The sequence below is a fragment of the Carassius auratus genome, chromosome 43, assembly GCF_003368295.1.
Source record: "Carassius auratus strain Wakin chromosome 43, ASM336829v1, whole genome shotgun sequence".
NCBI lineage: Eukaryota > Metazoa > Chordata > Actinopteri > Cypriniformes > Cyprinidae > Carassius > Carassius auratus.
Genome location: NC_039285.1, coordinates 16,196,255 through 16,213,711, shown reverse-complemented (window position 1 = coordinate 16,213,711; position 17,457 = coordinate 16,196,255). Strand labels below are relative to the sequence as shown.

At 38.4% G+C, this 17,457-nt stretch overlaps 1 protein-coding gene across 2 annotated transcripts in view; it reads left to right on the top strand.

Annotated features, from left to right (window-relative positions):
- gse1b (Gse1 coiled-coil protein b) overlaps positions 1–17,457 on the top strand; it is a 184,169-nt gene that overhangs the window by 152,163 nt on the left and 14,549 nt on the right. Inside the window, exons 3-4 of one of the 2 annotated variants that reach the window (XM_026231233.1) lie at positions 6,921–7,118; positions 15,698–15,909. In XM_026231233.1, the coding sequence (XP_026087018.1) occupies positions 6,921–7,118; positions 15,698–15,909 (410 nt within the window). The remainder of the gene's footprint in view (positions 1–6,920; positions 7,119–15,697; positions 15,910–17,457) is intronic. The other variant, XM_026231234.1, reaches the window with a different exon arrangement.

The window sequence follows — 17,457 nt, the reverse complement described above, 5'->3', positions numbered from 1 at the left end:
CCAAAAGCTCTGTTTTTATGGTTATGTTTCTAGTTTCACACTGTCTTCTGATCTTTTCCTCTCATGTAGTCTTCGCCTGTATGTGTGATAGTGCCCTCTGGGGTTTGTCTTTGACTACACTGAGCACACACATTTATTTTCTCATTTTGTGTGGCTGTACCAAACCACATAGCGTAGGTATGAATAGAAAGTAGCTAAGTGAGCACTTCCTGTGCTAGCTGTAGCTACAAGGCAGTCACACAACAGACCACACGCATGCTCAAGCAACCGTCAGTTACATATCGTTCAATCTCGTGACGACCTCAGCTCACATAGAGAGTCTACTCTGATTTGCCTATCCGCCTTAGTCAAACACAGCCATAGCCCTGCATATGCAAATGCTTAGGCATGCTGGGTAATGTTCAGGGCGGGCGGTGTCGGGCGTCCCCGGCTCACAGCTGTTATCTGATGTTATCTTTGACACCAGATCGGCCTCGACATGTTGCAGCATTCAGCATCCGCGACCTGGAAACCACACCTTTTAACAGCACCTTCGTATCAGACGCAGCAGTGTTGTGTGTCGCTAAAACATGCCAGAGAAATCATGTTTTCAAAGGTGAATTTGATATGGTGTAATACGACAGTAAACAGAAGCTTATGGCTCTGAAGACAACCTAGTGCAGCATAACTGTTCAATTTGATAGAATATAAAGCTGCCTTGATTACATCTGCTGAGGCAAACAAGGCTATAATATTTGGATGAAAGTTTACAAAAACAAAATATTTTCTAGAGCTGCCTAATAGAAAAAAATGGCATAGCATTTTTAGGTTTTTAGGAAAGTCGAATGACCAAATATGACACTCTTTAAAACGTGTTTACCAAAATGATTTTGAATGCATGAGATATATATATATATAACAAATAGGAAGAGACATTTATTCAGAAAGTAAACCGATTTCATGTTGTTAAATTGTGGGGTCTTTTGGTTGTCATTAGTTTTTAGGGGGGAAACCTGGATGGACGACTCAGTGGATTTGAGCTGGTTTGTCTGTGTGACATTGTGATATAAAAGCAGTTTTGGCCCCAGACGCAAGCGTTGAGAACACAGCAGCAGTGTGTGACAGTAGCTGCTGTAATCCCTCTGGTGGCGATAAGACACGGCTAAACAAACGCAGCGAGAGTGGCACTGAAGCCGGAGATAAGACACACACATGCCCGGACCTTGTCTTATCAGCCTGAGTTTCATACAACATAGCGCTTACTCTGTGTGTGTGTGTGTTGTCCAAGTCTGTGACCATCATGTCTTGGTGTGTAAGTGTGTCAGAGGGCTTGGGGGTCATTCGGTGGGGTCACTGGGGTGACACAGCAGGGCAGTTTGAAAGAGTTTAACGTCACCATATCAGTTACGGCTCAGTCTCCGGAAAGCCTACACTAGTCTACTGTCCTCAGCTGACAGGAAACCCTTAGGGACTACAACAGTGGTGGCCCAAAATCCTCTACATACACACAATACATAAAAAGGGTGCATTCTTCACTCCCTACAGTGCTCACACACTGTTGTTCTGCTATTGCTGTTTATAATAGGTTGTGTACTTGGGAGACACACACACATACACACACACACACACACACTCACATACACACACACACACACACAAACAGGAGAAAGGCTTCATTATGAACCACCTGGAAGTGCCACAGCCAGCTGCCAGATCCGCTGAATGTCATATGGTGTGTGTGTGTGTCTGTGTGTATAGCTGCAAGGCTAAAGTAGCTCATGTATTTCATTCTCTCCAGTAGCATTTATCAGTCCCTTATCTGGTGATACCAGAAAGCATGAGTGTTTTTTTCAGAATTGTCACATTACTCATAATTCAAATCGTTATCTTTTGATCATAATGTGCTTCTCATTCATCACAGGGGTAATTTGATAACTGCACCAACTAGCACAGGAGATATATTAAATTTTACAGTTTCTGCATTGTATTTACCTACCTTCATATGAGGCATGTATCAGTGTGGTACCATTTGCATATTATTAGGCTAAAGTCTTCTGTTTGCCGCATACTCTGTCTCTCTATCCACCAAAATGGTATAGGCCTGAAAACGAGAAGAGGGTGAATGTTGTGACATTATCTCATGTGTCGGTCAGCATATGAGCAGACTGTTGCTGTGTGCGTGTCGTAAAGATGAGTCTGCATGCAGTTACAGATAGTGCTCTGTGGAAAGGGAGTGTTGTGTTGGTTTTGTGCAGACTGTAGTTATACCTTTTGCAATGTGTGTGTGTGTGTGTGTGTGTGTGTGAAACTGTGTGCCATCTCATCTTTTCAGACTACAGTGATAAAACCAGTCATTCAGGGTCAAGCATGTGTTTGTATGTCTTGTGTATATCCTCACACATTCTCCCCGAGGGCCATGTTAGTCTGAGTCACGCACATACATGGGTAATTCCAGATGAAAGACAGTAGATAGCTCTGTCCTGCAGATCTGGACTGCTTTAATGAGCTGATAGGCAAATCTGTTGCTGGTTAAAGATTAAACGCTCTCCAGGGCAGCACACCTCTTATCTCAACAGTAGGCTGCAGCATAGCGGAGCCACCGGGATTATTGCCTCTGTGTGTGTTTACGCATGGTCAGGTCAGAAGTGGGCTGCTCACTAGAGCCCTTGTGTGCTTTGTTATGCTGTGGCCTGTGCCTGTCATTGTGTCTAAAAGGCAATGCGGCTCGACGGTGTTCACATTACGGCAGATTAGTATAGATTTGTAAACATTTATCCATGGTCGTTCAATGAGTCGGGAGCAGGGAGGTATTTAAAACTGGTTATGAGACTCTGCTGGCTTGATGAGTTTTTGTTGCATTTGTGGTATCTACATCATCTGAAGAACAATGAGGTAGATGTCCAACCGAAACATGTACAGATGATAGCTCCCTCTACTGGGGAACGGCACGTCATAGTTATATCTGAAACAGAAAATGTCACACAATTTAGCACATTTTGGATGATTAAAAAATAAAGTAGGGCTGGACAATCAATTAAATTTTGACTATTTATACTCTGTAAATATTCAAGCGCAAAAAGACTTTTTTCCCGCATTTCGCTATGTACGAAAACTGCTGTTTTTTTCTCTCTAAATCATGAACCAAAAAAGACAACAGAATTTCTGATTTATTAAAACATCTAAGGCCCTATAATTGTTAAAATATTAGCCAAATAATTTATTTTAAACAAAAAAATGGTTTGACATGCTTTTTGATCAATAGATTATTATTTAATTAATAAGGAATACAGAAACATTTTAATTGAAAGTGGAATTTGGAAAATAACATTTCATTGGGTCCTCTTTTTTTTTTTTTTTTATAAACTGATGTTAAATTGTATGTTTCATAATTTCATGATGCTCAATTAGGTGTAAACCAATATATAATTTATTAGGGATGAAGGAAATAAGAAAGTCAAAAGTAGAAGTACTTCAGTACCAAGTCAATACTAAAGTAAAAAAAAAAGACAATACTAGTCTGTATTTGTCCTACCAAGGGAAAACCCCTTAAGGTTTGTGTGTGAGGTACATAGTTGTTTGAGCATGTATGCTGCGAAATGAGCCATGTTGTTGAATTGAGCTCAGTTCCTTTCCTCGTTCTCTTTGTCTCTCTGTGAGAAATCTGTGAGCATCAACAGAGGAAAGAGAACTGAGTCATTGTGGCCTGTGGTGATGACTTCTAGTCTTCTGTTTAACCCTTCATTTCCTGCACACACCTAAAACACACACATTGCCTTTGTGTTGGCTAGTTGAAACTCACGATTTTATGCAAATCAGTTGTGTTAATGCATCTCGGGGTATAGTGGAATTGATCGTGATAACTCTGATTGATCGTGATAACTACATGAAAGTTTATCATGCTGCACTCATTCCTGTGCTTAAATGAACAATAATCCATTGCTAAACGTGATAGTTATGTTGATGCTCTCCTGCATTAAAATGCTGGTTGTAAAACCGATTTATTTATGTAGGAAAGTTGTGATATAATGATAATATATCATTTACTTTAAGCAGTTGTGATGAAATGGTGCTTCTTGGTTTTTATCCAGCTTATGTTGCGATTAGGAAGTAAGATATTTTAAAGTTTTTTTTTTTTAAAGTTTTTTTTTTTTGAAATTGTTACAAAGTTTCACTTAAACAGCAGTTTAGATGCTTAATTAGTGCAAATACCTAGTTTTACATGTTACAGCATCTTATGTTCCTTTCCTTTAAAAACAAATGATGCCTATAACAGCTGATCCATGACCCCTTCCCATATGAAGACACAAAAGTGCAACAACCAGAATGAAGGGGTACACACATTTATTTATTTTTATTAAATGGCTGGAAGTGGTACAAAAAAGTCTTGCTGGTGTGAATTGCCCATTAGTGCTTGTTCTCATCTGTTTTGCAGTTTAGGAAGGGGGTGGAGCATAGATGTGCCTTTAAGAGAGCGAGACATGGGGGAAGGAAATTGTTTTGGTGGAAGAGCATGTCAGAACATGTCACCACCTCTGGATCAGGATCTTCATGAACACACACAGAAGTGTGTGGAGAGAAAGACAGGGGATCCCCTCCCCTGTCTCTCTTTCTGTGTTATCTCAAAGGGGCAGAGGAATTATGGGTGGAGAGGAGGAGGGTCATGTGACATTGCACCAGCTGCTACACTGAACCTTTCACTTGACGAAAGGGATTGTGTGTGTCTGTGTGTGTGTGTGTGTGTGTTGCTTTGTTTGATAAGCTCCAAACGTTTTTTTTTTTTTTTTCTGAAAGAGCGACAGTTTGTGAACTAAGGAAGTACATGGAGACATTGTGCTTGACATTAATTTAAAGGTGTTGTGATTGTGTGCTATTGTGTTTGCGACTCCCATCATGCATCTGTGAGCTGGTATGTGAACAAAGTTGTGCTGTGCATCCGCGCTGTGTGAAGGGTCAGTCTGAGGATCAGTGGTCCGTTGCTGCTGTTGTTTGTTTCATTATTAACTGTTCTGAGTGGTTTGTGTGTAGTGCAGTGGGTGAACGGTTCTTCAGAGAGCTCTTCTATCTGTATGTCTGCCTCTCGCACCCCTGTTTTTACTGAAATGGTGGTGATCTGTGATTGGCTATGTTTCTACTGCCGTGAAAGAAAAAGCATGACCTCACTGATTGTTACTATATGTAACATATATCCTGCCCACAAACAAACATGGAGCCTCTTGGTCATTGTTTTGTATTGAAAACACATTTGTTGATTTTATGTATTGTTTTATTCATTTTAGAATATCTAAAGCTGCCGATGATGTTTTTTTGTTGTTGTTGTTGTTGTTTTCTTGCATATTTGTACTGGATCTGTGTTTACGACAGCATTAAATGTTTCTCTTGCAAACACTGCTGCACTTTTGTTCAGGGCTCCAGACAGAAAGATTAATTAAGGAGCCATTGGCTCCTATAAGAAACTAAAATAGGTGCCAAATAATTTTATGGTCCACAAAATAAACTTTTTTCAGTCATACTGTCATGTGTCACTTGGCCAAGGAGTTCTTCTCCTCCTTCTCAATATATATTGCACAGATCCTGATTGGTTTTCTTCATTAGTAACACTTATATAGGAGGTGTGGAATTTTATCTTTAGCCTCTTGCATTCTTTCTTATGTACACAACTGTCATCAGATTAAATAAAAATGTCAATATGCAATAGCGCCATATGGATATTTAACAAAATGCTCTTCTTAATAGTTATTTTTTTCTAGCTGAACAATGAGTTTATGGAAGCTGAATGGTTATTCCAAGGTAAATGTATTGTTAGATGGTATTGTTTACAACTGTATGAATTTTCCGAACTTTGAAACACTGAATGAGGGATTACATGAGACATGTTGATGTCCATTCATGTTTATTTTATACTATATAAGTAAAGAGAAAGAAATTATGGGTTCACATACTGCTTGAACTGTGGCACTAAAGTGATCGCTCATGTTTGAATTCAGCAGAATTTTAAAGCTGATTCTTTGTTTATAAAAGGTAAACAGCACAATGCTTTTTTTATGATATCAAAACGTTATATTTAAATTATTGCATTTAACTCTACAATAGTAATACATATCTGTCAGTTTCTTTTAAAATAAACGAATGTTTTATTTTGGCAGAAAACTAAGTGTATTTTTTTTACAGAAGCATTATTTTCCAGATGCTTGGTGAACTCTCAGAACAGTTCTGGAGATGGAGTTTGTGTGGAGCATCACGTATACTTGAGTATATGTAGCAGAAAACAGCTTATTCTTTCTGAACACACACATACTATATATTTGTGTAAATTGCTGCATTTTGCATCCTTTCTCCAATTTTTCAAGTTATGCGTTTTCTTTAAAACACATCTGATCGATATCAGGTGACCCCAAAACCAGCCTAGCTACTCGGGGCTTTCCTTGATGTCTGGCCAGAACAGGGCCTGATTGGGCACCAGTAAGTTAGTGGTAAAAGGTCTCTTTCTCTCGATCTAATAGTAGAGATGCTTACATGCATTTTTCCAGGCCTGTGTTCTTCTATTCTTAGTCCAGATTTAACACATCACTTCTGCGTATGGATTTATTATTATTTTTTAATTATTAATATATATATATATATATTTTTTTGTCATTCTGTATTTAATTAGTGTAAATGAAACACAGCATGTTTAATCCATTCATGGTTTATATGTTTTGGTATATATACTCTTAGAGTGTGTGTGTGTGTGTGTGAATCCTGGCAGACAGACAAGCTGACCTTGGGCATAATCTTTGACCTCTTCTTCTTCACCTCTGTCCTGCAGCTGTTAGGGTCAGACAGTGCTTTTTGTGTCAGGCTTTTTACGTCCTCTCCTCAGTGAGTCAAACCATGAGTACAGGGTCCATGTATTTCCTGTTTATTGCTTTTAATGTCCCACTCCGCTTCTCTGTCTCCTTCAGGCATGAGCCATGAGCCAAAGTCACCATCGTTAGGCATGATTTCCACGGCGACCCGCACCACGGCAACAGTCAGTCCCCTCACCCCGTCCCCCCTCAACGGTTCTATTGTGCCCAATGGCAGTCCTGCATCTCAGTCCACCCACTCGGGATTTGCTGCCGCCCTCCGCAAGCTGGCCAAGCAGGCAGAGGAACCCAGAGGTAAGCTGTGACCCCCTGACATTTGATCCCTGACCCATGTGTCAGTGCTCCAAGGAAACAGATGTACCCTGAGTGTCATCCCCTTATTGCTATGAAAATGATACTTTAGTGGAATTCAAACTGGATTGATTGAAGTCTGCTTTTCCTGCAAGTCTTATTCATGTTAAGTGACCCACTTGTGATAGACCACAGTGTTTACTATGGCATCATCTCAACAGGGTCAGTAGTTCATGGCTCGGGTCATGATCCAGTACTCTTGGCTTTTTTTTTATGAATTTCATATTTGAATCACACTTCTTTCTCATTTGAATTAGATCAACTGTGTTTGCCGTTTTTGTTAGATGGGTTTTTATTGAAGATGATCAAGTTCATAAATGTTATCTGCATCTGAACCTGCGGGGCAAACACTACATTGACCAACCATCATAATTGTACAGCACTACAATGGAGAAGTTGATATTGCTGGTAACTGCATTTTTATATTCAGTAATATTCTTCAAAATAAAATAACTCGTAACATGTTACTGCCGTGAATATTCCAAATCATAGCAAACAGCGTGTCACTCCAGAAAAATGCAAAACCTGAGAATTGAGTCCAGAGGATTCCACACCATTCCTAGATGCGTCATCTGCGTAGCTTTAATTCATAGGAGGGGAATATGCTAATTGTGAATGACTATGCATGCGTGCCCTATTACGGATGATTAAAATTAATTAACATACACACATTTAACTATCAAATCTGACCTTTACCATGTATTTGTGATTTCAGAGGAGAATTTTCGGTAATGTGTCAGTTACTCCGAATTTACTCATATATTTCCGAATGTTTCATGAATGAGGCCCAATGAACATATCTGTAGAAAACACCACTCACTCTGGGCACTCAGTAATCCAGCAGGATCCAGAAAAAAAAAATCTGTCATCATTTACTCACCCTCGAGTCACCAAACAGTTGATAGTAGCCGCTGACGGCCATAATATGGGAAAAAAACTATTTGGTTTCCAACATTCTTCAAAATATCTTCTTTTGTGTTCAACAGAAGAAAGATATTCATACAGGTTTGGAACAACTTGAAGTGGGTAAATGATAACAGAATTGTCCTTTTTGAGTAAACTATCCCTTTCAGAAAGGAAGTAACCAGTTTGGACCAGATCCTGCTGCATCACTGTGTGCCAACAGAGTCTATCGTTTTCTACAGATACGTTCCTCACGTGAGTCTGTGTACACGGATGGTATTTGTGTATGTGGCCTGAGGAAGGTAGACACACACATTCTCTATGTGGTGCTCGGCTATGTTTGTAGACAGTGTCTCAGCAGGGAAGCAGTCTTTAACAGTCTGCCAGAATACCACATGCTTCCTGTCTTTTCCTGCTTGTCCCCTAGTGTGGGTGCTCTCCAGCAGACCCAGGAAGAGCTCTCCATTTACAGAACACTTTTGTGTGAATGGCTCCAGCACCCTGCTGTGAAGATGTCTGAGATGTTGTGAACCCACACAACATCACTTGACTTAAATTTTATGTATCCCAATATGCTGTGTGTAAAATGCTGGATTTGCAAGACCAAAATCAAAACCTGTCATGTTCCAGTTCAGATTTTACCAGCTTATTTTTCTTGTTCTGTGCATAATTTGCATTGTGACCTTTCTCAGCTGCTTCAAATAGTGTCTGAATTTGACACAATTTGTGAGATACCTGACAGCGAATCAAGAATGAAAAACGATTCAACAAGATATCCAAAAACAGATCTTTGAGTTATGCCAAGTTACACATTTACTTGTCCCTAAATGCCAAATATAAAGCAAACTCTGGTTGGTTGACCATATTATATCTTGAGCAGTTGGGCGCTTCTTGGTCAGAATAAATTGCAACGTGGAGACTGCTGATGCTCGGCTCTAGCTCTCTCTAGCTTTGTTTCATCACCTGTGTTAACTTTGCCTTCTGTTTCCCATTGAGTCTGTATATCTGTAGCCCATCTGTGGGTGGCATTTAAAAACAGATAGTTGATGCACATTATGGTTAGGTCACTCTCACTGTTAAAAACAGCTCTAGAAACGCCTCTTCCCAGTGTCTGTCTGATTTGTCTCCAGTCCCGACAGCTGTAGGCGGGCTGCAGGAGATTACAGACTGGGCCAATGAGACGGGTGAGCGACAGTAATCTCAATGATGGCAGGTAGAGTGTGGGTTGACTTCCAGTTTCCCAGAATCTTCATTTATTTTAGTTGCTGAGGCAAGAGAGTGTGTATATAAACATTCCACTCCTGCATTGAGATTTCCTGTTAAAGAATGCATTAACCTGCATAAAATAATAATGAATGAATTGAGTGAATAATCTAAATGAATGTAAAATATATATTTATATATATAAGTTTGTGTGTGTGTGTGTGTGTGTGTGTGTGTATTGGCCATTCTACAGAATTGATCCAAAGACAGAGTTAAAAACATCCCCCAAAAATTGTATGTATGTAAATTGTCAAGTATCCAAGGTACATATTTCTAGTAATTGTCTAGTTCAATCTCATATTGTATTTTCAGATAGATACAGGAAGTTCAGGAATATTTATCTTCTCCCCAAATGTATCACTACAGAAATACAGTAATTATAATTTAAATGGAGGGATTAGCCTATATTGAACTATTAAGATTTTGCTTACATCTACATTTTTATATATATATATATATATATATATATATATATATATATATATATATATATATATATATATATATATATATATATATAGTATATTTTAGAAGTAAATCAATAAAAATCTTATTTTTTACAATATTGCAAGTATAATTTATGAAATTTGATTTGTATTTTGAATCCAATTTTCCTTTGTAAAAGGGAAAAATCATACTGATTAAAAATTGATGTATTCATTAGTTTGAACATTGAACAAAAAACTATTATAACATCTTAGTTAATAATTTAGTATACTTTATATTTGACAAAACATCCCATGTTTTGGTAGTGACTGCACATATTTTTCGGTAGTGATGGTAATGCTTTGGTAGCGCCCACATCACATTACAGAGTTTTAACTTGCACACTAAAATGCTACTAAAACATACTAAAAGACTTAAAACTTGCATTACTATACTAAACTTTTGTTTATTTCCCCCAAATATGAAGATTATGTGAACATTTATGAACTTGATCATCACCCCAAAAAAAGATTTCAGTACCTAAAGTATATCAAATTTTTTGATATTGACAAAGGTGTTTGGTAGTGACATTCCTTAGATTTACACACAGATTTTTAAACACATTTACCTTTAAAATGATGGGCCAATCTACTTAGCTATGAGAGTGAGAGAGAGAGAGAGAGAGAGAGAGAGAGAGAGAGAGAGAGAGAGAGAGAGAGATTTCTTGATCATAAATGTAGGGGTGTAGTTAATTTCAGTCTCAGCCATTGGACTAAAATATATGTTTTGGTAGTGACATGGAAAATGCAGGACATTTTTAGCATAGTTTCTAATTTACAAAGAAAATATAAAATATAGATTTTTTTAACTTATACTTTTTCAATAAATAAAAAAGATAATATATATACATAAGTTAAATTTCGGGGTTAGATTTAGGCACAGCAACTTCCCAATTGAAAGTACCCAATAAATTATGATTTTATACATATTAAGCTTATTAATATTTTAAATATTATTGGGTGTTTTAACAGAGAATAGAAGGAACTTAGTATCAATCAATCAATCAATCACCTTTATTTATATAGTGCTTTAAACAAAATACATTGCGTCAAAGCACTGAACAACATTCATTTGGAAAACAGTGTGTCAATAATGCAAAATGATAGTTAAAGGCAGTTCATCATTGAATTCAGCTATGTCATCTCTGTTCAGTTTAAACTCAGTAAACATCTAAGATATAATATATATATATATATATATATATATATATATATATATATATATATATATATATATATTTTAGCTGTAAAACAGTAACTTGTGTATGTAATAATCAGTTAATTATAAATGAGTTGTTATACAAAGATTTAAAATCTTTTTTTTAACTAATGTATTAATTAAATTAGTAATAATAATTCATTGAATACATTTTTTTAAATATATTTACATTTATTTTACAATTATTTATTTATGTAATCATTTATTCTTGTATTTGTTTGCATAGTTTTATCTATATTTGTTTTGTTTTGTATTTGTTTACATACTTTTATCTATATTTCACAGCTATATTTCCTCCTCCAATGTGATAGTGAGGGACTGGTCCATTTAACCCTATTGTATACTCAATATTGGATTACAAATGCTATTCAACCATTTATGTGAATGTCAATTGTTCATGGTTGTGTACTAGACACTATTGGGAAAAAATAAAAATAAAAAAATGTTGCAGTACACAAGTATTCCTTTCTGAACATGGCCAATATGTCTCTCTCACAGCAGGTGTGGTGTGTGTGATTAATGAACTGCTCCGTGTGGACTTGGATATTAAAGGGCTCATCCTTTATCCAGCAGAGACACCGGAGTAGAAGGGAGGAGTGAGTCTCTTCTTCTGGTTGAGAAGAGAGAGTGGCAGGCGTAGCCCTAGGGGGGTAGAGGGTGCCCTGTTTTTTGTGGCCCTCCATCTGGAGAAACCGGCTGCATAAACACACACACACAATATTATGTCAGTATATAAAAATTTCTATTTATGTGCGTTTTGTATTTTTATGCTTCATTACAGTATCATGATCTCATTTCCAAACTACTGGATTCAATTGTAAATGTGGTCGCTTTTGCACTATTTGTGTGGCGTGTGGAGTTGCTGCCTATGTAGAATGCATAAAATTAGGCTTTTATGTGATTTCATTTCAATTGAAATCCTGCTGTGGAAAGAACAGAACTGATGTCTTTTCGTTCAGAATGGTCGTGATATCTACTGTTTCGCGGAATGAACAATGTGAGCGCACCAAAAAAACAATCACGTGTGTGTTTGTGTTTGTGCTCAGGGCAGCATATGGACTGAGGCGTGTTGAGTTCTGCTTTCACACCAGGTGTGAAATGGACTGTTTAATTAACTGCTGATGCCGTTTTAATGCAGCCTGAAACGTGTGTGTGTGTGTGTGTGTGCGGTCAGTATGAGGCAGAGGTGGGTTAATAGACAAACCCTTTAGAGAACAGAGATAAACATCAATCACATGGGCACACACACACACACACACACACACACACACACAGTCGCTCTCTCTCTCTGCAGTGTGAAATCTGTCCATTTTAGTGACATTCAGAGCATGACAGGAAGTGTTGGAACCTCTAGTCCATATATGGGCACAGCATCCTCTGAGAGCAGCTTGCACAGCATTGCACTGAATACATTTGAATATCATTAGCATCTCATAAAAGCGTACCAGTTTGACTCAGATGGTGTGTGTGTCGATGAGAGGCCCATCTGTTCATATGTGTGTTTCAGTTGAGAGAAAAGACAACCATAAAACCTGCTTGAGAGAGATCTGATGTCTGCCTCACCTTCACACACACATTCTCTTGTGATGATGTTTGGTGCAGTAATTTAGCACTAATGCTGTAAAGATACATAAAATATAAATGTGTATGACAGATCCACGCTCACAGGAGCTGCAGGAGGAGGAGGATGTTTGATGGATGAGTCCATGCCGGAGTGAATAAAAGAGAAGAAAGCTGTAAGGGCATGGGGGTGGGGAGTGTCTCACTGCACATGTGCCTGCAGTCCTGCTGAATTATTCACTCAGCTATATCAGTGATGACTACAGACATCACCACACACTTGTGTAATAGGGAACTGCCTCAGTAGGCAGCAGTATAAGGCATCATATGCATTACACTTCTGACGTGAAAGCAACAGTCTCACCCCAAACCTTATTTTTGTCCAAATTCCAGCAGAATGGTATTCATCCATCATGCATAAGGCGATACCATAATGCAAAAAGAAAATCCAAGATGGCAGTTGTAACCAGAGATATGTTGATTATATATTTACAATGACACAATTAAATTCTGAAACGTTTCAATAATTAAAAATAATAAAAATCTTTCAAGCAAGTTTGTGTATGCTTTGTATATTTCTGCTTATCAGGGAGATAAGTCATCTGCTTGTATTGGAATCTATTGTGGGTCAAATCGTTCATTCACTTCACGAGTTGCTACTCATGTAGATTGCTCTAAATCACTTATTAAAGAGGTTCAGTTTCAGCGCAGGGCTGAAATATCAACAGTGGTTTGATAAAAAAAAAAAAATGACCGGTTATTATCTGGCCCTTTCAAAAAGAGGGACCTATGAAGGTATTAAGTAAGGCTCAGAAAAATGTATATTCATATGTTTTTTTTTTTCTTTCTTGTTTATTGTTAGTATGGTAAGCACTCTCTTAACCATCCTTGCCTTTTTAAATAATCATTAGTTGCAGCCTGTTTCAGTTGGAAGAGAGGCTAACGTGTGTGTGTGTGTGTGTGTGTGTGTGTGTGTGTGTGTGTGTGTGTGTGTGTGTGTGTGTGTGTGTGTGTGTGTGTGTGTGTGTGTGTGTGCGTGTGCATGCACGCAGTAGTCAGCCTGTGTTAAATGACTGAATGAGACAGGAGGAGACACTTGGGTCTTTACTGGGACTCAGCTGCTAATTGCTGTTGTGGACTCTCTCTCACTTTCTCATTCTCTCCCTCCCTCTCTCTTTCACTCTATCTCTCTGCATGCATGTTTAATGGTGTGCAGCTGTAATTACTGCAGCAAGTGGCTCCTCACCTCCACTCACCTTTGCTCCTCCCTTGCTGTTGACAGAAACCTTTGTGGCATTTCTCTTAAAAGCTTTCTTTAGAGAACACCAGCTCCTAATGGCTTCCCTCAAGAGAAGCCCGTTTTACAGACATCATCTGGGCTTGAATGTCTTGACTCTTGAACAGGGATGAGATGACTGAAAAGTAGTTCTTATTCGGTTTATTACACCACTCAGTTTTTAAGACATTATCGGAAACAAGCCATTGAATGTGCATTTTTGGGCCAATGCAAACACAACAAATGACTCTTAAGAGCTTGTTCTTTTAAGTTTGCTGAATTAATTAGATTAATTTATTGGAGTACAAGTCATTCGTTTAATCAGACCTGACTTGAACTAAGAATCATTACTCTGTTATATTTAAAGGCTTTTGAGATTTTGTGTGGCATATTTTCTGCACCAGGTAAAATTAGCATTATTGAAAGCAAGAGTGGGAAAAAGAACCCAGATCAGTCACTGTTAGGGCTGTCACAGCCCTAGTCACTGTGTATGCCGTTAAGTGTTTTTATGTATTTTATTTAATACTTTCAGAAATAACCTAAAATTTCAGCAAATATGAGTTTCAGTTCCTCCACTCCACCAGAAATCCTTAAAATGAATGTATTATACAAAAATATATATACTGCCAAAAGTGACATTTTTTATAAACAACATTTGTCATAAACACCAACCCTAAGCAAATTAAAGGAAATGTGCTATACAAATAAGCTTGATATGCTTCACCTAGCCCAACAACCACAAATTTTGTTGAAGTTGCATGTTGTTCTGCCATGTGTTGTTTCTTTAAACCAGCAGCTTATTCAGATAATAATAATAATAATAATAATAATAATAATAAAGCAAATTTTTTGGGTACTTGAGAAAACATTCTTTAAATAATAAAAAAAAAACCTAGGATGTGCATACATGTTGTTACATTAATCTTACTTTTAAAGTACCTTCTTAACCCCATCCCTAAAATTTCCCATTTCTTAATATCAATAGCAGCAAATGTCATTCTTGCAAGAGTTTTGGAGGTTAGCATGTGTGTATACAATAACCATTTTATATAAAATGCTTCATTTTATCATTTTAAGTTCATAGTAGTTAAAGACACCTAATAAAAAAGTGGGACCACTTCCTTCTGTGGGACACAAGACATGTCTAGCAAAATGACACCTTGGTCACCATTTGCTTTGACTGTATAGAAAGAGATGGAGTGAAAGTTAATGTGGCTCTTTTAAAAAAACATTTTTTAGCAAAAGTATTTTATGAAGACTATTCCACATGTGCCACATGACTAGTGTTATGTTAGACCCTGCTCACCTCTCACTGCGGACAGACTGAGAGACAGATGGAGTGTGTGTGTAGATATTTACTAATGATGGCAGCTTTAGAGAGCGCTGATTAAGCACTGAACTGTAATTGGCTGGATGTTCATGCAGATAAAGAATTCAGGATGAACACACAGGACTTTTTTTTTTTTTTTTTTATCTTGTCAGAGCTTTTCCTGTCATCTCTCTTCATGAATGCTCCTCCCCGTTCACTGTCTCCATCTAATGTTTGCCCGTAGGTTGTGTGTCTGTCTTTCCACTCCTCCAGAAGATATTTATATTTATATAGTATGTCCTTTCCACTTCAAACTGGACTAGTCAGAAATAAACTGGTGCGCACACAGTTTTAAGTGCAGAGATGCGTAAGAAGCTGGTGCAATGTGTTTGCAATGTGGCATTTTGAGTTTGCTTTTATTTATAAGCCACAATCTCCAGATAAATGGCATGAAGTTGATTACAAAATGACTTTTAAACTGTTTCTCTCCTGTTTCCTGTCATTTAGCAGGATCTTCCATCAGCAGCGAGTCATCTCCTGTCTCATCTCCGGCCACTAACCACAGCTCCCCAGTCAGTACGCCCAAGCGGGGCCCCATGGGTCCAGTTATAGTGCCTCCCGGGGGCCACAGCGTACCCAGTACCCCACCTGTTGTCACCATAGCACCCACCAAAACCGTCAACGGCCTGTGGAGGAGTGAGAGCCGACCTGTACGAGAGGTAAAGTTATACATGAAATCATCAAAACCCTAGAGAGTCCTGAAGACTGGAATAATGGGTACAGAAAATTGTACCATACTATATAGCTTTATTGAAGCAACACGCCTGAGCATTTGAAACTGTTTGTGGCAGAAACATGTACAGTGCTGGATTTTCATTTGCCTTGTAAATCACAGTGTAAGAATGTGTGTGGCATATGTTTGGGCAATACACAGACGACAACAGGACCAGCCCCCCCTCATCATACACACGCCCTCTGCCCCCCAGTGTTAACAGTGGCCCTGCAATGACACTGAACATCTGTGCCCTCACCCCCCTTCAGACACCCATAATAAGTGTATGTGCGCATTCGCTTTGATTAAGGATTACGGTCATCCTCTAATCCCACTTATCTGATACCTCTGGCTACTGCCACTCTCAACCTGAGCAACCCGGGGTGCTTTTTCACTGAAATGAAGCCGGCACTCAACTGGGAGGATCTGGGAGAGATGCAGCGTTCTGCTCCAGCCCTGGTATCTAGTCTGTGTGATGTTCCAGCTGAGGTTGTGTTTGAACACCTCTGACATCACCGTTTATGATGGGAAATGTTCAGATGCACATACTGAAAGATTCTGGGTCAGTATAGTTGAGGGTGAGGGGCAGAGGTGCTCGGGCTATAGCTCTCTCTCTCACACACACACATACACACACATACACTGAACAAAGAGCTCTCTGTCTGCTGCGCAACCCTTATTATTGCTGAGTTGCGTGTGTGCGTGCAGGGGGGTTAATCCCATAAACTAAGGCGCTCTATAGATATCCCCGACTACCTCAACCCCTGACCCTCTAGTTACATAAGCCAGCAGAGTGAGATACTGTCATGAATTACAAACTCTCTTTCCTCTCACTGAATAATTTGGTATAATTTTCAATAGTTGTCACACATATATACACATGTATGAGTTGTGATGTGCAAGTGTGGGGTTTTCACTATACTGAGCTGGTGTATTTTTCTGCCTGACTGTCTGCCAGACAAAAGCCACCGAGGCAGACAGAGAGAAAGACAGAGGAGCCAGGCATCAGGCAACCCTTGGCTCCATCACAACACACTCCTCTTTCATTATTAATGTGCATGAGCCCCACTGCGCACCTGTCACCTTGTACACACACATATATTTATGTAGCTCTATAAAAGTGGACATGTCATATACTTAGGTTGTTTTTATAAGTTAATTATAATTACTACAGTCTAACCGGAAACCACACCAACCAACCAAAAAAAAAGAAAAAAAAAAAGAAGTAAAACCTTGTTTTTGTTTGCATGATATTTTACATTTATTTTATTATTATTATTTTAATTGAGGACCGGAGGCTTTGTCAGAACCTTTGTCATAAATATGTCCCCAAACTCTGTCTAGTAAACCGACATATATAAACAGAGCTTGTATGTAATGCAGTCAATGACCAGAAGAGGGCGTAAGAGTTATCATTTATATTATTACATCCTGTATTGTTTTGGATTTTTTGTAACAAATAGCCATAAAAATGTGATGATCTAATTCTTCAAAA